Here is a 23,133-nt window from a genome sequence, read left to right on the forward strand (position 1 = left end):
CAAAATAATGAAATCATGATTCTCTTTTGGTAATGAGATGCACTAAAGCAAATTAAATGTTTTTTCTACAACATATGAAAGCTAGGCCACATAAAACCATTAGATTTCTAGCTTTAAGATACAAATATATATTAAATTTTTATTCTCTAATTGTAATTATTTTAATAAATCTCTATTAAAGTTGAAGATGAAGAAAAACTCTTAAACTTCTTCAAATTATAGCACATTGTGAGTTATAGCAAATTTATCTGTAATCAGAACAATGATAAAAACTGTTTAATTTGATCAACCAACCAAATTACCTGTTTGATGAAAAATAATGTGAATGTGCACCCAAACAGTGTAATAAATCAAACTCCCCTTTAACCAGCATAAGTCTAAAATATGCTTAGTCACTCTATTCCCATTTCAAAAATTAAACTACATCAGCTAGCTGACTCTGAAATAAGGTCATTTGAAGAGTTTATCACTTTTTGTGGCTAAAGAATACTAATATTGTAAAATGCAAAAAGCCTACAGGCCACAAGAACAAAATACATTCAGCAAAACAAAAGAAATCCATGGCAGGTCAGCAGTCTCAATCTGGCCGCCCGCAGAGATGTTTTGCAGGCCTATACAATGCTTTCCAAAATTTGAACTAGATGCCAGAAGTAAAAATCTGGAGACCTCACCTAGATTTACAGATGTTTTGAAGAATCAGAAAATCTGGCAACACCGGTCCCCTGGCCCTGCCAAGACAACAACAGTCGGTGCTGAGCTGCAGCTGCTTGGTGAAGACAGTGCTGTGTCCTCCTTGCTGCCGCTGCATCTCACTGCCACCTTGATTCGCCCTGTTCCCTGATCTGCCTGACTCTTCTTGGCATTTGAGTTTTCAGACTCTGCTCCAAATAAATCAAATTTAAAGTATCTGGTCTGGTCTATGCCTAATGGTATTTCCGTTTCATCTCAAGAACAACTTCCAGTCTGTTCTTTACTGGTATTCCACTTTCAGTGTTAGGAATTTCACAGCAAAAACTAAATTGGTGACTATAACTATTACTTGACAATAGAAAACTTACAAAGGTTACTCTGCATCAAGGGGCTGCCAGTGAGTGATATGTACTATTGCATTCAGGTGCGCAGTGAGGTTTCTACCATGAAAAACCCCAGTATGCTGACCTTGTTCTTCTACACCAGCACCCTGAGGCACACAGAGGCTTTCGTTTATAATTAGGTCTCTTACATTCACTAGGTGATGAGGATGTTCAAAATCCACATGTGTCCTGGTTAGAGAGCTGCTGTGGCCAGAGTAAAGCCCTCCATTTAAGCTCGTGTTCACAACTCCGTTGACGCCACTCGCAACCTTCCGGTGCAGGTGTGAGCAGCCACTGCTGAGGCCACCGTTGCTCAGGAAGCCTCCACGAACATTTCCATTTATCCGGTTTGCTCCTGAGAGAGTGGTGTATTCCACCATCTGCCCGTTAATATCTGACCCTTGGTAGAGATAGCCCGGTGGGTCATATTCTGTTAAAAGAGAACAAACAAACAAAGACACACACACATAAAAGTAAGATACTGAAAAGGATAATCTTCTTGTTTAGGAAGTTTTATTAATGGAAACCCTAAGAAACTGTAAGTAGACTAAAATAAAACATTTAGAAAATGTTCACTCAAAGCCTACTTGTGAGATATGCTTTAATGGAGTTCCTGCTGTTTTTTCTTTACAGTGTGGAGGTAGCTATGAACTTTGAGTTAATTATGACTTTCTTACTGGGAAGAGAAATTAACCAGGGAGAAGTTACTCAAAAGAGAATGAACAAATTGAACAAGCTGAAACTATAAAAGTACTGACAACACTAAGAAAAAGTGCTTAAACTCCCATATACTGATGAAAAAAATTGTATAAAACAACAAAAGACTAGCTTTAGGTAGGATTTCTAATAGCAATAAACAACACTTTTAAGTCAAAGGATGGAGTTGTGTATACATTCAATGACTGTTCTTATAGCTTCTTAGAATAGCCAATTTGGCGGTTGTGGGTTACCAAAGGCAAAAGGATATTCTATTTCCTTATATTAAAAGCATTTAAACAACTGCCTCAACATTCTGATTTCCAGAGGTACACCTACAAGATATATTTAGAAAAAGTAAAACATCCCTTAGAAAGTCTGTATCTAAACTGTACAGGATTTGTTGTCAGAGTTTTGATAAATTCTTCAAATGTATTAGCTCTCGTCAAGACTGGAGTAGGTGTCGCTCCGCTCCACAGCTGCTCCCATTCCTGTACTTTCTCGCACAGGCATGTACGGTCAGTACACCTGCTTGTCTTCACCAAACTATCACCTTTAAGAGGGCAGAGATCATGCTTATTTTCCTTGTCATCGTATCTCCACTGTCCAGCATAGTGCCTGGCACACAGAAGATGGGCAATGATATCTTCTGAATGAATGACTGAATGAACACGACCATGATAATTTTCCATTTTTAAACACATTATCATGTCATAAAGGAAGATGACTTTAATCAGATGAATACTTTTCTTTTAGTGATTCAGCACACAGTCACACAATTAAAGGCAACGGCATCACAACCGTTGGGGAAAAGGCCCAACCCTTTCAGCCTGACACCACCACTCACTCCGTGTCTCTTAGAAGGCACCACTCAATAAAAATAGATCATTTTCCCCCAAAACTACTAACTAAAAAGGGACCACAGGTGGGGACTGACTGACAGCCACTGTCAGTGTCCTCCTTTGCTTCTATTCTAGGGCTAAAGGGAAAACCAAAAAATTTCCTCTCACCAAAGACTAAATTCCCTATTGGATTTGATTATCTTATTTTATAACAGCCAGGAAAATGGGAAAGGTAGGAAGGTGAGGTGAAGAGGACTGAAGCAAGAGAAAAGGGAAAGGGGGTTCTAGATCATTTGTTTCCAAACAGTGCCTTCAACTGTTCAACACACTGATTTCCAGACACACCTGGGGGAGAGGATGCCACTCTGGAGCAGTCTTGGTCCATCAGGTCCAGACAGTAACTTAGGAAAAGTCTTTACTACCTGCCTTTCCATCATAGCTTGTCTATTCCCTGTTGACAAGATTTACACTAGCATGAAGGTGTTCCTACTGCAATTCCAGAGCTCAGGCTTCCAGTACGCATCCTCTTTGGTGGTCCAACAAAGCCAGAGTTTCCCAGCACTAAGTCAGCTATTTACTCAGAGACCTTCTTAGTTTTGGCTTTGGTGTTTATGTCTACTGGGCAATTTAATTTGATGCTCCACTTACTTTGGCTGACAGCTAGGATAGTTTTAAAGTCATCTTCTCTGAATGAAGAGTGTCTAACGTGTTTCACACCATGACACTAATACACAAAAGTGTTAGGAATTAATATTTATTCTGACAATATTTTTCTATCCATTTTTAGAAAAAGAAAAGGAAAAATTTATGAATGACTCACTCTGTATGGTATTCTGTTGGCGATTCTTCCACAAGCACATGGCAATGAAAACCATAAGAATGAGGACCATGACACCCAGCACGCAGCCCACGATCAGGTACAACATATCGCTGCTTCTGCCAGGGCTAGCTGCAGGCCCGGCGTTTCCTCCACCTCCTGAAGAACTTGGAGGGGTGCTCAAGTCTTTGACCGGATACTCAGAAGCTCCAGGAACACGTTTCACTAGTTGAAATATAAAGGAAAACATGATGTCAGAGTGAACACAGACCGTAAGGAACGGTTTACTCTCCGGAGGAGGTCTGGTCAGGAATGCAAGCCAGTCTGTTTACACTTGTTACTGAGATGATCTGACCACCAGTGAGTCACAAAGAGGGCTCCAAAGTTTACGTATCTGATGTGCCAAAGTTTTAGTCCACAAATTTTAGAGAAATTCTAAAAGCAGAGAAACATATGCACTTCGTATAACCCAAACTGCTGTATCATTATCTACTAATTGTTCTTATAGAAAACTCCCAAAGAGTTGAAATAAAGTATTTCAACTTCTCGATGGAACAAAAACTCCGTTACATCTGATCTACTTTGAGCTGAATTAGACTCAAAATTACATATTTTATGCTTCTACCATGTATAAAAACATCACTACCAATACGAGAAGGGATGGCTTTAGACTATTAGAACAACTACATATAATTCCCCAAACTTCACATATAATATTAAGCATTCCAAAAACAAAGACTTTTGGAGTCCACATAAATGTTTTACTTTTACCTAACCCATTGGTATTCTGGGTAACAGTGATAACAAAAGCTAATAATAGGTGGCACTCAAACCCCACTCTCTCATCCCTAAATCATATGTTCTTTTTTTTTCTGAGACAGAGTCTCACTTTGTTGCCCGGGCTAGAGTTGAGTGCTGTGGCGTCAGCCTAGCTCACAGCAACCTCAAACTCCTGGGCTTAAGCGATCCTACTGCCTCAGCCTCCCGAGTAGCTGGGACTACAGGCATGTGCCACCATGCCCGGCTAATTTTTTTTTCTATATATAGTTTTAGTTGGACAGATAATTTCTTTCTATTTTTAGTAGAGACGAGGTCTCGCTCTTGCTCAGGCTGGTCTCAAACTCCTGACTTCGAGCGATCCACCGGCCTCGGCCTCCCAGAGTGCCAGGATTACAGGCGTGAGCCACCGCGCCCGGCCATAAATCATATGTTCTTAATGCTCTAAATGTCCCAGCAAAGCAGCAAAGTGGTGCACAGCCTGGTCTCTGGCACCAGACTGCCTGGGCACACATCTCAGCGTCACCATTTCATATCAGCCACATGACTTTTACCTCCACAAATCCCAGTTCCTGCACTTGGAAAACGGGGATGAAAACAAGAGCTTTGTCATACAGTCACGAAGAAGAGTAAACGAGTTCAGCCACACACAAGCACTTAAAGCCTGGCACACGGTGGTGTTCAATCAGTTTTGCTGTTATTATTAGCTATTATACTATTAATACTATACTATATATTTCCTATATACATTATATATAATGTATTCCATGGGGCCTAACAAGCCATGGGAACAAAGCAGCCTCTTAAAAATTTGCTTTACAAATGACATTAAATTGGGGCTCAATGTTCTAGCAATATCAACTACACAGAACAGGGCTGAGGATAAGGAAAAAAGGCCATCTTTTAAAGGAAGGGGGAGCACTCCAGTATTGAGAGTTGCACGGATATTTGGCAGAGACTTCAAAGGAAATTTCTATTTCAGGTGGTAAGTTGGATTCTACAATTCTAAGGTCCCTGCCAACCCTAAAGGAAACACAAAAGTTTCTGAGGCACAATGGATGTTCCATGACATACGTTAAAGATCATGATTACTTATGGGGAAGTCCTTCAGGCTTAATCACTCTTTTTTTATTCTTAATTTATTTGTAATTCTACCAAGCTTCATGATCTGGTTTCCAACCTCTTGATAAAGTTTAAAACTGAGGACAGACGGCTTGCTCTGAGGGGGTGAGACAGACCTATTAACGTCAGTAAGGAGAGACAGGTAAAAGCCTGAAATGAGAAAGGTCGGATGAAAAACATAAATACAAGCCAAGAACTCAAGGGAAAATCACAGCAGTCTCTGATCTTTCATGGGAAGGGAAAACGGTCAGCCTTCAACACCTCTGTTATTCCTGAAAACCTTACTAAATTGCTAAAAATAAAGCAATCATTGTTCACAAGAACCTGAAGTCATGTTCTTTTTAAAGGTTAAATCACGTATCATATCTTCCACCTAAACAGGCTGGGAATTGTGTAATACATTTTATAAAATCATTCACTACGAACAGTTAACATTTTTTAAAAGTTTTCTGTTTTTCACTGATCTGAAAGTCTATAGGTAGAGCCTTTCCCTAGCAAAGTCAGATAGTGAGGCTACTATTCTAAACACAGCTATACTATTATACTATTACAAACAACAGTTATAATATCGTTGCCTGTGTGTCATATTTTGTCTGGCTAGATTCTTAAATGCTTTGGGGACAGAGATGATATATTTCACCTTGATTTAATTTTACTCCAAGTATCTCAATTAACACATGACAGCGTCTAGTACAAAAGGCACTCAAATATATGCTAACCCAAAGAAATGTGATGTAAGCCTAAAGGTTTGTGTATATATATGTTTAAATGTACATTTGAGATGTGAGTATTGCAGCAGAAACACACATGATATTGAATTTAAAAGATAGAATTAAGCCATGGCTTTATAATTTAATCTTTCTGAGCCTCTGTTTCCTCAATTTTTTTTCATTTTCTCATTTTAAAATAAATAAGGATAATAAAATCACCTGTAGGAGACACTGATGGCTGCCCAGCTCACTCAAAGCCTTCAATGCTAGCAGAGCCCCAATTTTGTTTAGGTGTCCACAAAGCCCCCCATAACCCTGGGTAAATTCCGTGAATGGTTTGGGGGCGCCATGTGACTGAATTCTGGTCAGTGAGACCCGAGGGGAGATCTACTAGAGGATATTGGGGTAAATTTTTCCTTGCTCTTAAAAATAGACACTGTCAGACGTTACGGCACTTAGATGTGAAGCCGGAACTGTGCCGAGCTATGAGCAGGGCCAGGCTTGGGGCAGAGCTGACAACCGGTAGATGGCAGAGGGGAAACAGAAAACAATGAACCTCTGGATTAAACAATCGTGGAGTGACTTACCTACTTCTGGACTTCTTATTTTGGGGATAATAATTTCCTCACTGTGGAAGCCTACTTAGTGGGGATTTCTGTGTTCCCTGCAGTTGACAGCATCCCCAAGGTTGTTGTGAAGATTAGCTGGGACAGGAGTGCTTTTGCTTGTAAATACCCACATTAGCTGTTTTATTATTCTCCAGTGGTGTCTTCTGTTTTTAAAGATGGTAACATTTTATGGGTCATCTATGTACGTAGGTGGAGTTGAGAATGCCAATTTAAAATTAGCAACTGCTCATTCTAAACTTAACTACTACACTTAATTAAACAAGTAGTGTAACATCTACCTGTCATTCAAGAAACCACTTAATATTCTGATACTTTTATTAGTATTCTAATTCTCACAGCAAGCTCAGAAAGTAGTCAGCAAATAGTTCCATTTTCTTCAAGATGAAAAAGAGAAGGGAAGTGATTCACTGAGAGACACACAAAAATTAATGAACAGAATGCTTATGTAAACTATTTTTTAGACAAATGCTCTAGCCAATATACTCTGCTTCTGTTGGGAAAGTATAATGTATGCACCTAGAAAATGGTCCGAAGCAGAAATTTCCTCAGGTAAATACATCAATAGTCAGAGCAGTAATCCAGAGTTTGGAATTCTAGCGCTGTGCAGGGAAGAGCACAAATTCTCTCCTCCTACCTTTAGTCTCGCAGATCATCACGTTGCTAAATTCGCTTTCTCCTCCTTCATTGAAGCACTGCATTTTAATGTCATAGGAGGTTTCTGGCTGCAGGTGGCCAATCATGTGCCACTGCTTTGAACCTAAAAAGGAAAAATGAAAGAAAGCTTTACATTTAGTGCAACCTGCATGATGAGTCAACATAATTACTTAATATATTGAGAACGAAGCTGGAACAGCATCCATCACCATCTAGTATAGTTTGTGCAATAAAAATGTACTTAATGTAATACATTTTAGTAATGTACCACAGATAAATAGCAAAAGGTGAAGAGAAAAAATAAACTGAATTAAAGCTATATCTCTGTGTTGGTAGTAATACTTGTTTCATTAAAAATAATTAGTGGTGAGTTTTTCATAAAATGTATGTTACTCTTACACATAGGTAAAAGAAAAACCTCAAGTCCTTTGATCCTTATTTCAACTCACCGAGTCAAATCACTATCCCACCCACCAAAAAGCAATACTCTATATGAGATCAGCAAATGGTACATTACCCAGAGAAAGTGACCAATGACAAGAAAGGCCTTAGTGAACCTCTCGATTCAATTGGAATGGCCACAGCATGAACTGCCGTGTAAACAAATGTCTGAACAAACTGCTGGGAATCATCAAAAAGCAAAACCTACCACGGGAAACTCTCAGCTGCCACTCCCACTATAACTTTTCTTTTGAGTCAGGGTCTCCAAAGCACACAAGCATCTCCAATCAAATGATTCTGTTATCCCTGGCACCCAGTCAACATTTCATTTACAAACACTCCTAAACTGAACACTCCAATACAAATCACTCTCATTTTTACTTCCGTGGACCTATGACAAACTTTCATAAACAGGGACACTTTTGCCACATTTAATTAACTCTTCAAGTACCCTTAACCCTCTTAGGAAATAACTCTTCAGACTGTTTCCACTGTTTCTTAGAAACTCAAGCATACCACCAATTGATTTAAGAACAAATTAAAGGGGGAGAAAACACAAAACAAAACCACACGCACGAGTTACAGGACCAATGTCACCAGGCTCCTGTCTAATTCAACAAGGACAAAAATATTTAACACGAAACCCCACACTCATACAGACCCACATTTTATAAGGAAGAAAACCTGCTTGTTTTAGGATCAGGCATCTCTAAAAGCTCAAGCAGGGAGGAATTCTGTACCCCATTTTAAATGTTAAGAGGACCCCAAAACATCTTAATTTAAAAACTGGTTAAAACTGGAATAGACAGACCTACTTCTAAAATCCAAAAACTTTCCAAAGAGTTCTATTTTTTCTGTAGCTTTAGGTCTTTCCTGACCTGGCCCTATACTCACCTAACCATAAACATTGTCTTGAATAATTACTACACTAGATTTGAAGTTTTCCTTTCATAGCACTAGTAAAAATAGAATTAAACTCGGCTTCTAATATGCTGCTAATAAAAGAAAATACTTAAAATGATACAAACCTTGTGAGATTAATATTCCATTGCTATGATAATTCTTCCAATGGCAAAAATTACAGAAAATATCAGCACAGAGAAAAAGTTTTTACTGATCATTGACGAATAAGACAACTAATTGCATTATTAGATTTAGAATCAACCAACCAGCACACATCCTTTGCTTAACAGGCAGCTATCTTCCCAAAGGATACTTTAGAGAAAGTAAGGGTTTACCATAAAAAGAAACCAAAGCACAGACTTAAAGATCAGAATGACTGATACTTTATTTGGAACTTGATTTAACTTTACAAGATAAAAATATTCAACACAAAAGCAATACTATGCTGGAATCATTTATAGTTCATCAAAATGTGGAACTTAATTCAGAAAATAAGATAACTGTCCTTCTCTTACTATATTCTTTTTTCTTTCTTTTTTATTTTTGAGACAGAGTCTCACTCTGTTGCCCCAGGTAGAGTGCAGTGGTGTCATCATAGCTCACTGCAACCTTTAACTCCTGGGCTCAAGCGATCCTCCTGCCTCAGCCTCCCGAGTAGCTGGAACTACAGGTGCGCACCACCATGCCTGGCTAATTTTTCTATGTTTTGTAGAGACAGGGTCTCGCTCTTGCTCAGGCTGGTCTCAAATTCCTGACCTTAAGCAATCCTCCTACCTCGGCCTCCCAAAGTGTTCTTAATATATTCTTTTACAACTTGAGTTTCAAATATTTTTCAAAGCTTAAATTTGGGGTCAATACCTATAAGTAATCTAAAACTTTTAAAGAAAATTTAAATACAAAGGATGAACACTTTTGTTCCTGCGTTTGGGAGAATAGACCAATAGTTTCTAACTGCCACAAAAAGAATTTCATATGCACAAACTTGAAAATAAGGAATAAGCAAATTACACAGCACAGTGAAGCCCACTTAAACATCTAACTGCTCAGTATGCTACATTTATAAACAAATTCTCTGTGAACTATAAGGCAGAATTCCCATTTGTAGGCACTACTACTAGATTGAAAAGCTTCTTTACACTAATTTCCAAGTTCCAGGTTCAATATTGAGATCACAGAAATTTGTAAAAGTTTGAACATTTGACTAGAGAATATACCTTAAAAACTGTTTACCAGTGGGGATATTTCTACAGGGCAGAACTGGGAAGGGTGAAGGCAGGAGAGCGAGGAAGGCAGAGAAACACGGATGTTCATTTTATTTACATTTGTCTGGTTCAGAGCTTAAATATTTAACCTCTGTCAAAAAGTTTTAAAAATGAAAAGTGGCATCCCCACTACTCTAAATCAGCTGAATTAAAACGAAGAACTAGATAGGACCAAAATACAGACTGGTGATAACTATTATTTTTCTAATTCTTTTTTTTAAATAGCCATTTTATTGACGTGAAATCTGCACAGAAAAGTCCACACAGCTGTACAGAGCGGCGAACGCTCACAAGCGGCACACACCGATGGCACCAGCACTGGGCCAAGAAAGAGAACACCGCTGGCCTCGCCACTCAGAACAGCTGCTATGGGAACTGCCAAGACCAGAACACTTTCACCACAAAAAGGTATGGCAGAAGAGAAACAATCACTCCTCATTCCGAAAAAAATATTTATCGAGCACCTACTATGTGCTGAGTATTAAAACTGAGATCATAAAGTTTTCATTACATTACAAAAGTCATTCCATTGGTTAAACAGTAAGAGGGCTGCTACAATATTTAAAGAAATGTGATACAGCATACTTAAAGTAATTTATTATAACAAAAACTGTATGCAGCATTTGATGCCAATAACTCATATGAAAAATAACCTTGGCTGAGAGCAATTTTCTGACATGATTCATTACGATATTGAGTATTTCAAAGAATCAGAATCTTGGAGTGAAAACAGGCTTTGGAAGAAGCCTTCCTCCCAAAGCAAGAATCCCTTCCAAGACATTACTGAGAAATAGGCACCTACGTCCTATTGATCATTTCCAAAATTACGGAGTCTATTACTTTGCTATGTTAGAAAGTTCTTTCTTGCACTATTTTCTTGTAACTTTCCCTCCCCCAACTTACTCAGCTCCTCTTCCACATAATACTCCTTAAATATTTGAAGACAGTTATCATATTGCTTCTGTTAGTCTTCTTTTTTCCCCGCCTGAACACCACTAGACATTCCACTGTTCTTTTGGACTCCATTGATACATTAATTCAATACTAAACACCTCACCATTGTAGGGGCTGGCGATATAGCAGTGGGGAAAAAGTCCCGTGCCCACAAAGAAGTTAACATTTAGTAGAGGAGACAAACTTTAGGCAAATAATTCCAAACACATACAATCTCTTTCTCACCCCCCCCCACACACACCCACCATGTATTTAAACTTTGATAACTTCTATGAAATGAAGATAAAGAGTGTGGTTAGAAATTATTGCAAGCGGACCTCATGCAAATGAGAGGAAGTGATCAGGGAAGGTTCGTCTGACGAAGCGGTGTTTAAGCACAGAGCAGAGCAAAGTGGGCGCACCTAGACAGAGTGCTGGGGGCAGAGCACAGTAGGCAGCAGGAAACACCTGTGCCAGGGCCCCAGGCAAAAAAAAACCTCTTGGTGCGCACAAGAAAGCCCAAAGGCAGCCAGAAAGGGAAAGGTGCTGGAGACACGGCTGGGGGTGAGGCAGGACCCAGCCTGGTCCTGTGGGGCCTCTAGCCACATGCAAAATCCTGGGTTCTGTTTCAAATGCAGTAGAAACGCAGTTTCAACACATTTCACCACCGTGGCTGTTTTCTTTTTCTCTACATGCATTCCAATTTCTCTAACTTTAATGAAACTGTTTGAGTGAGACATTTATTTTTTAAATGTGGCTAAAGGTCACATTTGATTTTTATATTCAGGTCACTGTTCACGTAAACAAAACAGAAATAAAATTTTTTTTTCAGATGAACTACTGACAAATCAGATCTTCCCCATACTTTTGTAACTGTTTCTGCAACCAAAAGGCAAGGTGTTATATATATAAAATTGGAAAAATTGGCTTTCTTTGGGACAAATTTGACAGTAATAGAGCATGTGCCATTCCATTTTTTACTCTATCTTAACCTGGGATGATGCAATTCACAACATTTAGAAGCCCTCTCCCTCCAAAGCTTACCTTCTACAACATCCCTCTTGTAATCACTGTCGTTGTCACTATCTGTTGGTCGGTAATAGATATAAAATCCTTGAATAGGAGTGTTATTGTTACTTGATGGAATGTACTAAAAAATAGGAGCAAAGATTTGTCAAAGACAAAAATAAATTTAACTTTCACATTCACTAACATATATTTGTCTTTGTGGTAAATAGCTTCATTTTGCAAACATACTTAATGGCCACTTTCAACTTAATTCAAGAGTATTCAAAGGTATTAACAGCATTTAGCTTACTGCAGGTTGAATGAAAATAAAGCAGTACAATAGGCCCAAAAGCATAAAAGAACATTTGGTTCAAAATGAATTAATCACAAGATGACAGTTAATAACACTTGGATGAGAGCCGAAAAAACAATAATTTTATTTTTAACCCTTCCCCCCTTACAATATGTGCTTTTAGACAAATATTGGTACCCTTCCACTTCCCCTCAATTAAAAGTTTAAAAATTTGTTGTCCACAGTATCATGTCATGAGAATGTTGAACTGATTGTTAACATGACCAAATCAGAAAATCTTCCCATTCAAGAAGATATTTACTTACCGTCCACTTTAGCATGATCTGAGTATCACTGACGGCCTCTGTGTAAGCAATGTGAGGTCCAGCTATTGGACGGTTGGAAAACCGGTTGGGGAACCCAGCCACCTGGTAAGGACGAGATGCTGAACTTCGAAAACTCTCACCGTAATGGTTGATAGCAATGACCCTAAATTTGTATGTTGAACCTTTGGAGAAAACAAAAACAAAACAAAAAACCCATAACTAAAAAAAAAAAGCTATAAGGAGACAACTGAAGGTAGCACAGTTAAAATACGACAATTGTGCATAAGTACCCATCTACAATAAAAATAATGTACTCTGAAGCCTGTCTGGTAAACAGATTTCACCCCACTGGCCAATTTCCATCAACTGGGAGTGGCTGCTCAATGCACTGTGTTCAAGATCCCAAGACCTTCTCAGGGGTCCCCAGGAAAGAACACTGAGAAAGACCAGTGCCATCTCATGCACGGGGGCAGCAGGGGCAGAGTGAGAAAGAAGACGTTTACTCTCTTACTGCCCCACTCTAAGTCATACCCATCAAACACAGTATTAGTTGACGTGTTTGTCCCCAAAACTAGGTTCTTTTCACTTGGAAAGAAACAACTGAAGCGAAGTTTAATATGGTGGTGAATACATTTATCAAGAGGCACTGTGTGGGTAACAGCAGATGCCACTCTGGTTTCATGGCTAATAGGATAAAAGGGAGCATATTTAAACTACAACAGAAGGAATTTATTTGGATTAGATATTAATAAATTTAAAAATGCTAAGGATTGTGAATGTCTGAAAATTTGAATCTAAAGAATACATTAGAATCCTAAAGCAAGTTTCCTAATAACTCAAAAATAATCATTGGGCTTCTGAAGACATTGTTTTCAGTCTATAAAATATTACTTGGCTTTGCCCACATTGAAAACTGCTATCTTCTCCCAACTATACCTACATGTTCCTATGCTCCTCATGTTACTTGTTTGGACAAATAGGCATTTGCTACTAATGTACACTTAAAAGTCCAGAAACAAAAATGGTCATGAAACCTAAAAAAATAAAAGTAAGCAAAGTTTGTTTATCTTTTTTCTGTTTTACAATTTAAATTCTTTCATATAGCCTCAAGATTTTTATGGCAGGGGTGGTTCCTCTGTGGAAACAAAACTGACAGAACAAGTGTTAATCATTGTTTTATTTTCCTAAGACTAAGCACTAAGTATCGTGCTGAGATTCAGCATCAGATCAAACAATTTTAACCAAATAACAAGCAACCTTCCTCTTAACATGCTCTGCCATAGCAAAACACATACACACACACACACACACACACACACACACACATACAGATGTTCCCTGCATTACTGCTAATTGCAAACAAGTAGGAACAAACTAAAACCCAGAAATAAAGAATCGAAAAGTCAACTATGGTGTATTTACATACACAGAAGATAAACAACTATTAAAAGTTGAGCTTGTAAAGAATCTTAATGATATTGGAAAATGCATATGATATAATAAGAGGGAAATGAGGTGAGAAAACAACACTTAAATGGCATGATCTTGGGTGGTATTAAGAGGAAAAAAAAGGCTAGAAAAAAAATACACCAAAACATAAACAGTGATTATCTGTGGATAGGTAGATTTCAGGTGACTTATTCCCTTCTTTATATTTTCTTTATTTTCAAATATTTATACAGTAAGCATGTATTACTTTAACAATTAGAAAAAATATAAGATTATTAAAAATATGCATCTAACATTAGTGCTGATTGTAAAAAAAGGAAACATTTGAATTTTACTACCTGGTTCTAAACTACGAACTTCCACAGAAAGTTTAGAAGGAGGGATATCTTCAGCTGCCACCAGCCAATCACTAGTCCTCATTCGTTTGTATTCGACCTTGAAGGCAGTGATTGGAGAACCCCCATTTGCCCTCGGAATCCAAGTGACATAGACCGACGTCTCTGAGGCAGTGGAGATAGTAGGCCGATCTGGTGCCTCTGGAACTAAAAATGGAAATATTCATTTCAATAACCCATGGTGTCAGAGACAGAATAACTTAAATAAACTAAAGGGATAAATCCGAAACCTAATGTTACTAAAGGTTCGTAACCAAACTTTTTGCCAGAATTAATAAAATTACGGCTATCTTCCTGTCCTCTGTTAAAAGCAAATGGGGCCCAGGCACAGCAGCCCACGCCTGTAATCCCAGCACTTTGGGAGGCCAGGGCAGGAGGATCACTTGAGCTGAGGAGTTCGAGACCAACCTGAGCAACATAGCGAGATCCTGTCTCTACAAAAAATAGAAAAATTAGCCAGGTGTGGTGGCATGCACCTGTAGTCCCAGCTACTCAGGAGGCTGAGCTGAGGCAGGAGGATCACTTGAGCCCAGGAATTTGAGGCTGCAGTGAGCTATGATCAGGCCACTGCACTCCAGCCTGGGCAAAAAAAAAAAAAAAAAAAGGCCTATCTCAAAAAAAAAAAAAAAGGGAAATGGGATGGCCAAACAAGAAATAAAAGAAAGAAGAATAAAATAATCTATAAACATGGTAATTAGCTCTGAAAAACTGAAAGTTAATGAGTATGATAATTTTGACCAAGCTACTTTAAATTCATAATTAAAACAATATGTAAGTAATTATTATTGGTGTTTCAAGTCTGATTGTGGTTATAATGTATAATAAATTTTTACAATTATGTGTTTGCTCATTTAAATGTTTTTCTTTAACCATCCAAGCTACTAAAATGCATTCAGCAATCCACTGATTATTACATTAACCATTAATATTATATCCTGCCTTAAAATACGTCAAGGCTACAGGAATGCTATTCCAAAATACAGACTGCAAGCAGCAAATGCAGATAAAATCTGACTGATAAAATCAATACCGATAACAGAGGGAAAGGAGAATGCTGCTTAGGATGAAAGCAGGAAGACTGGTTACATAGTTAAATAAAGAAAGATGCTATCCAGAAAACAGATGATCCACATGAACATGTAGAAAAAGGTGGTCAGGGAGCTGATATCTAGCAATTTTCAGTCAGCACTGCCAAGGAGAGGTGCTGCCCTAACCCACAAATTAGACGGCCTAGAGTCTAGACCCTGTGGCAGGTGGAGGTGTCAGGAGGAAGCTCCTGAGCCATGTGCAGCGTGCACCTAACCCCTCTTGGTGACCGAGCAATCTTGTGCTTGTAAATGGTGTCCCACTAGGTTCCTACAAGGAAAGAATGCTGATAGAAACAATCCAGTCCATAGGACGGTGACATGGCAAACTAGTAAACTGCCATTCTGGTTGACATTAATCGCCTATGAATTTTGTAGAAGTGAGCTAGTTCTCAAGAGATCAAGGACCTTTTGGCATGCTGATAATCGAGCTGCTATAGCTGGAAGGTGGAGGGCCAGCACTGGGCCATGGTGACACTACTTTCTCCTTGGCTCCGTCTCTACCTAGTCTATGCCACACTCTTCAACTGAACAACACCCTTCTGCCTCAACACCTCTTGAATAATGTTGAATATGGTACTCGTATGGAGAAAACTGTGGCATTTTAAAAACAAATTGCTTAAGGGATGAAAAGAGAAATATAGTCAAAGCAGGCAACTCTGAGTGATACTTACTGTATTCCTTTCAAGATAGAAAGCAATGGAAACAGAATGAATAGAACTGTTAGTGAATCTCTATTTTAATACGAGAAAATCAAACAACTTCTTATGTTGATTTATCTAAGGTTAAAACTCATCAAACACCACAGATCATACAGGAAAGGAAAGTTATTAGGGAAAACATCTCTACAGAGAAAAATATCTTCAACATCTAAAAGAAACAGCACGTGACTGTTTACCAGGTAAGAAAGAACACTGCACTTAGAGTTAGAAGTCTGGATGTGAGTCGCAGTTCCACCACTTTCTGCATGGTCTCAGGCATGCTGGATAACCTCCTTGAGCCTCAGTTTCCTAATTTGTAAAACAGATATGCTACTTACCTCCTAAGTCTGTTATGAAGATTAAATAAATCACTTCTCATGGTTATCTCTGCTTGGATAACTCCAAATTCATGATTTCCAGAACTGAATCCATAACATTCATCTAAAAACTCTATCTATCTTTGTAAACGGTCCCTAGTTGCTGAAGCCCAAATCACCACCTTTATCCCTTTCATTCAGTGTGGATCCCCATCCCCCATCTTTCACAGAGGTTCCCCCCTCCCCATTCACACCATGGCTCTCCTCAGTACTTCTCTAATGTTTTGCCTTTCCTCCCTTCTCTCTCTAAAATCCTTTAGGGTTCTTACAGCTTTCAGGGAAAGACTGAACTTTTAAGTGTATCATACAAGGCACCTACCTCCCACCCCACCCTCGCATCATTCCCCACAGCACCCAGTCACACTAAATAAAATCTCTAATCTCTAAATCTCTAAACAAAATAGAACATGTCGGTCAATCTGCCTCTTGCACAAAAGGATGTCTTTTCTTGTTTCTCATCTAGCTGTATCATTCTTGCCCTTTGAGACTTGGCTCAAGATACTGAGGTGCCTCTCTTACCACTACTCACCCTCCTCTCCCTCAAGTGTGTAGCTTGGACATTGCTCTTGTGATCCCTTAACACCACGAGTACAATCTCAAGCATAATGAATCAAACAGTGTACCTGTCTGTATTATCCACTATGTCGTTATGGGTTTAGGTGTCTATACCACCCACTATATTGTAAACTCCTTGAAGACAAGGATTATTTTATCTTGGCAGTTCCAGAATTGTCTAAGGCCAATTCATGGAAAACCATAAAAATATGGAAGAGAAGCCTAGAAATTCTTAGAGCTTCACAATGTAATTTTAAGTCCTCCCTAGATGTCCTGATATATTGGCACAATCACAAAAAGCTCATTAAGCTGTAATTGTAGAACTCAGAAGTATGAGATTTAAATATTTAAAAGTCTTTTGAAAATTTTACTGCTAAGACGTTTAAAAACCATGAGATTAACTAGATAGCAATAAAAGTGAATATGGCATGTAATCAGTAAAATAACTTACCATGGGCACCACCATACATTTTGATAAGTCAAACACAAAAAAGTCAGACTTTCAGAGTTCAAAATACAAATTTAGTTTTCTTACCAGAAAGGAAACATAAAAACCATTTTCTTGAGTTATAAAAACTTAGTACCAGAACATTTTGAATCTGAGTTTATTAAGTTAAACGCCAATCATGACACTGAGGTGCCAAAGTTTAAACACGGCATTAGAAATGGTTGAAATAGGACCTAAAAGAGCTATCTGGTAGGATATAGCCTGAATAATGAACACCCCACTCCACCCCACCTCCCAAAATCTGAAACTGGTTAGTTACATTTGTAAACAAAGAAAATGAATAAAACGAAGATTCTTTTCTTTACCTCCACTATGCCTAGAAGAATCTGTAAGTACCACTCCAAAATTGTTTGCAGCCTCCAAAACAACAGGATGCTTAGGCATGCCCATGGGTGGAGAGGATACCTGTGTGTTTTTTGACGATGCTGTTTTCTCTAGACAGGTTAAAAAACACATACTGTAACATAAGCTTATATATATGTAAAGTAAAAAAAAAAGTACCTGTGAAACTTTACTGGTATAAATATATAGGTATAAATACATGAACTTATCTGCCACAGCATCTATATTAAAACTACATCATAAATGCTTGGCTGATCTGAGGAACTGACAAAAAATCACTTTGTCTTTTTCTAGTATCTTTAAGGGAAAGCTAAAGTGTATCTGTCTTCAACATTCTAACTTTAATTTACACATGAATAAAACAATACAAGTGAAAAAGTCAAATGATTAGAGTGAAGTTTTCCAAACTATTGGTCCATTTTTCTTTTTACTGTACATATTTCTCAATTCTAAAATGTAAAATTCATCATTAAAGAGCTTCTGTTAAGTTTATTTCACAGGAAAATTATCACATTGCTTTAATATTTCAAGAGGTAAAAAGTGAAACTGAGTGATTTTTAAAAACAGAAATGTATGCTTATTATTCAGTATTTATAGGTCAGACTCTATGAACATCTAAGGACCAATTGTGAAAATTAACTCAAGATACATTAAAATAGGAAATATTATTTTCCAGCCCAGATGCAATAATCAGATGAAAAGATCTTTTCCAAAAGCTACTAGATAGTTTCTTCTCAATCTTCATACCTCCTTTTTATTATAGCACCACACAAAAATACTATTCTGCCCAGTTCCCATCTCCACCTACTGAAGTCTCTGTTCATTTATGGCCAAGCCATGATGGCATGTTTTTTTTTCTTTCTTTTTTTTTTATTTCAAAATATTAAGGAGGTACAAATGTTTTAGATCCATTGCTTTTGTAATGCTTGAGTTCCGGCTATAGGTGTGCCCATCACCCAAACACTGTTCACAGTACCTGTTAGGTGGGTTTTTGCCCATCCCCTCCCTCCTCCTCCCCCCTGGTTGATGTCCACTGAGTTTTACTTCCCTCTGTGCACATGTGTGCCCATTGGTTAGTTCCAATTTAGTAGTGAGTACATGTGGTGTTTGTTTCTCCATTTCAAGATACTTTACTTAGGAGAATGTTCTCCAGTTCCACCCAAATTGTTGCAGAAGGCATTAATTCATCCTTCTTCGTGGCTGAGTAGTATTCCATGGTATACATATACCACAGTTTATTAATCCACTCGTGTATTGATGGGTACTTGGGTTGATTCCACATCTTTACCATTGTGAAATTGTGCTGCAATAAACATTCGAGTGCAGGTATCTTTTTGATGAAAAGTCTTCTTTTCCTTTGGGTAGATACCCAGTAGCAGGATTGCTAGATGGAATGGTAGGTCTACTTTTAGTTCTCTGAGGAATCTCCTTACTGTTTTCTATAGAGGTTATACTAATTTGCAGTCCCACCGACAGTGTATAAGTGTTCCTTTTTCTCTGCAACCATACCAGCATCTGTTGTTTTTAGACTTTTTAATAAAAGCCATTCTAACCGGGGTAAGGTGATATCTCATCAAGGTTTTGATTTGCATTGCCCTGATGATTAGTGACACTGAGCATTTTTTCATGTTTATTGGCCATTTGTCTTTCTTCTTTTGAGGAGCTTCTGTTCTTGTCTTTTGCCCCGTTTTTAATGGGGTTGTTGCTTTTTTTCCTGCTGATTTATTTGAGTTCTTTATAGATTCCAGTTATTAGCCCTTTATCAGATGTGTAGATTGAAAATATTTTCTCCCATTCTTTAGGTTGTCTATTTGCTCTGTTAATTATTTCCTTAGCTGTGCAGAAGCTTTTTAATTTATTCAAGTCCCATTTATTTATTTTTGTTGCTGCTATGATTGCCACTGAAGTCATAGTCATAAATTCTTTGCCTAGGTCGACATCTAGAAGAGTTTTTTCTACATTTTTCTCTAGAATTCTTATGGTTTCATGCCTTAGATTTAAGTCTTTTATCTATCTTGAATTAATTTTTGTGAGTGGTGAGAGTCAGGCACCCTGTTTCATTATTCTGCATGTGGCTATCCAAATTTCCCAGCACCATTTATTGAATAGGACTTCTTTTCCCCAGTGTATGTTGTCTGCTTTGTCAAAGATCTGATGGCTGTAGGTAGATGGTTTTATATCTGAGTTCTCTGTTCTGTTCAATGGTCTGTGTCTCCATTTTTGTAGCAATACCATGCTATTTTGGTTACTATAGCTTTGTAGTATAGTTTGAAGTCTGGTAATGTGACGAATGATGGCATCAAGCCTTCCCACACAAGCTGCCCCACAGAAGAAATATCCTTTCTTTGTGCTCCCCTAGCACAAGTCCTTGGAAATCTCTCATAGCACTTGGCATACGCTGGCCTACACTCTTGCCCTCCTCCAGCCAGAATCATTCTGCTAGAACAGATGGCACATCTTGTCACTCCTCTATGCAACCAGTCCAGCTTTTCCCAGCTCGCTCAGAGGCAAAGCCGAAGTCCTGACAAGGTCAACAAGGCACTGTGTGATTTGGATGCCCTGTTGTCTCCCTTAGCACCTCCCTACGGCCTCCTTACCTCCTTTGCCCCCATCACAGTGACCCCCTTGATGCTCCTCAGGCATACAAAGCACACCCCTCCTTGTGGCCTTGGCACTTCCCTCTCCTGGGAATGTCCTTTCCCTTGATAGCCACATGGCTTTCTATTCAGCCTGCTTCAGGTCCCTGCTCTGACACTGGCTGCTCACTGAGGACTTCTGGGGCTACCTGCTTAAGCTGTGAACAACTCCTAGCCCATATACTTTCCATATCCATTCCCTAATTTACTTCTCTTGTTGACACCATCACCTTCTTAGGTATAAGTCTCTCTCAACTAGAATGTAAGCTCCATGAGGCCATAGAGTTTTGTCTATTTTATTTATTGCCTGACATATAAAAGGCATTCAAGAAACATTAGCTGAACTGAATTAAATTTTGTCTTGTAGTTGGTATTTTAGTATGTGACTTACCTTTCTTATTAAAGTACAAGCTCCACTGGGATGGATTGTATCTTGACCATCTTTGTTTTCCCTGTACCACTTATCCCAATACTTTGTACATCATAAGCTCTCAAAAATATTTGTGGAATACTGAATGGAATGGAATAATACAACTACGCAAATGTGGCCAAAAAGGCAGGGGGGCTACAATAGGATTGTTTAGTGAATTTATATATAAGAATCTCTACTATCCAAAGGAATTCTTACTAGTAAATTAACACCAAGGCAGCCAGCTCATTCCTCTGAAGAGCCGGTGCTCACCTTTGCTGGTTCGGAAGGTAAGCATGGCAGGCTGTCCCTCACCCGCTGCGTTTCTTGCTACCATCAGGACTTCGTAAAGACTGGATGGCTCCAGTTCAGTCAGACGGAGCTCATTTTCGCTTCCTGGGACTCGAACCGTATGCCAGCTTCCCACCATGCCAGCCCCATCATCCAGCTGCCCAAGGGAAAGTAAGCCAAAAAAACAGGAGACCAACTTTGATAACAATTAAAATCCATTTAATTCTAGAGGAGTCTGGGGGAGTGACATACCACTGTAAGTAAGAAAAGACAGCACTTCTTCACATTAAGAAGTATACGGAGGCCTGTAACAAGCACTCAGGAGTCCTCACTGCAAAGCCTCCTGGCTCTGCCACTGACCACCAGTGTGTGGCCTCAGGCAGGCTGTTGCCCTCCCAGAGTCTGTTCCCTTACGTGTCACGGAGACAATACCTCCTTTCTTCCTGGGCTAGTGGAAGGATAAAATAAGTATATAATAATCCATATTATTGGTCATATATAATATACATGATGAATATACGTTAAGATAGATATGTTTGTATGTATATGCATTATATGATTATGTATTATATATTTCCAGCATTCTTGCTTCATGTCTTGACACCGTTCAGTATGTGTTGGAAGAAATAAAAAGAGATCTAATCAGTCGTTTCTTGGTTAATGGAACAAAGAGACAATTTTGCATGGAGGCTTTAGGGTAGATAAGATTACCAGCAAAACTTACTTTCTTCATCTAGAATCACCAGGTTAGAAAGAGCAGATAAACTTTAAAATATCACCATGTTAGTTTTTCCACTCATTAAAAACATCACCATTCAACAATGGATACCAAAATGTCTTGGGCAAAGAAAATGATTTTACATATGAATGCATCCCCCATTTCATTTATCTACTAGTCTCATTAAACAGAGAGGAGCTTTTTCATTCTGCCTTAATGCAAGCCATGCAGGGGAAATATTATGTAAAGAACCAACTGACAGACACCCAAGGTTTACCAAAATAAATGACTGAACAATGTTTTCTAATACAATTAAGAAGACAACTTAAAATGCAAACAATTGTCAGAGGTTATGCCAGAGGACCTTGTTCAAACAGTCATTTCTAATAAGAAACTGCTTTATTTGCTAAATAAACTATATTCTACTATCTTAGGGAGGTAAGACATTATGTTTTAAAAGTGGTTTATAAAAAATGTCAAGACATTACTGGGTTCTTAGAATCCCAATTTGGGTGGAAATTATTTATACTTAATTCTTATTCCTTTCATACGGTTGGTAAATCCAGCATGATTGGTAGGGTCTCTCTGACAAACTCACCATTCTGAAACACTCTCGTTCTGTTTTCTGTCATTCCACAAATGTAAAAGATAACAAGCATATGTCATACAGACAGTGTTAAGGTGTGAGAAGAGAACGATGATAAATGAGAAGACATTACCTTTCGATACTTCACAAAATAGGCGTTGATGGGCAGTTCACCATCCTTCCCTGGCCTCCACACCAGATCGTACGTGTCTGCTGTGTGGGTCTGCGGGGGGCTCAGTATGATGGGAGCATCAGGGACAGAGGCATCATCACTAGTGTTCCCCTCCGATGACGATTCCGAATGTGTCTTCACTGGAAATGAGCTCAACAATCCAGTTTCTAAACCATCTCTTTTACGTCTTTCACCATTCTGAGTAGCATCATAAGGTGTGACTGTTTCTGCTTTTGTATTTGTTTCAAATGGTACTGGAGGGAGAGAGGGAGAGAGGAGATAGCTTGAAGACACTCATCATTTCAGTGTCTTCTACCTAGTTAGTGATATTCTTGCCCACACTCATTGTTGGCACCATCATAGCCCTTGAAGTTAAAACAGATAACATTCCACTTTATAATTCACGGAAACATTTAACCTCTAG

General features: G+C 38.6%; 1 protein-coding gene across 5 annotated transcripts in view; it reads right to left on the reverse strand.

Annotated features, from left to right (window-relative positions):
* Positions 1 to 23,133, reverse strand: part of CDON (cell adhesion associated, oncogene regulated) — a 90,923-nt gene that overhangs the window by 15,437 nt on the left and 52,353 nt on the right. For 4 of the 5 annotated variants that reach the window (XM_045555623.1, XM_045555622.1, XM_045555625.1 and 1 more), the window contains exons 9-17: positions 22,671 to 22,963; positions 21,216 to 21,390; positions 17,861 to 17,989; positions 14,273 to 14,476; positions 12,486 to 12,667; positions 11,904 to 12,009; positions 7,301 to 7,423; positions 3,432 to 3,653; positions 1,223 to 1,503 (exon numbers count right to left, since the gene is read on the reverse strand). In XM_045555623.1, coding sequence (XP_045411579.1) covers positions 1,223 to 1,503; positions 3,432 to 3,653; positions 7,301 to 7,423; positions 11,904 to 12,009; positions 12,486 to 12,667; positions 14,273 to 14,476; positions 17,861 to 17,989; positions 21,216 to 21,390; positions 22,671 to 22,963 — 1,715 coding nt within the window. The remainder of the gene's footprint in view (positions 1 to 1,222; positions 1,504 to 3,431; positions 3,654 to 7,300; positions 7,424 to 11,903; positions 12,010 to 12,485; positions 12,668 to 14,272; positions 14,477 to 17,860; positions 17,990 to 21,215; positions 21,391 to 22,670; positions 22,964 to 23,133) is intronic. The other variant, XM_045555624.1, reaches the window with a different exon arrangement.

The sequence above is a fragment of the Lemur catta genome, chromosome 7 (assembly GCF_020740605.2).
Source record: "Lemur catta isolate mLemCat1 chromosome 7, mLemCat1.pri, whole genome shotgun sequence".
NCBI classification, from domain to species: Eukaryota; Metazoa; Chordata; class Mammalia; order Primates; family Lemuridae; genus Lemur; species Lemur catta.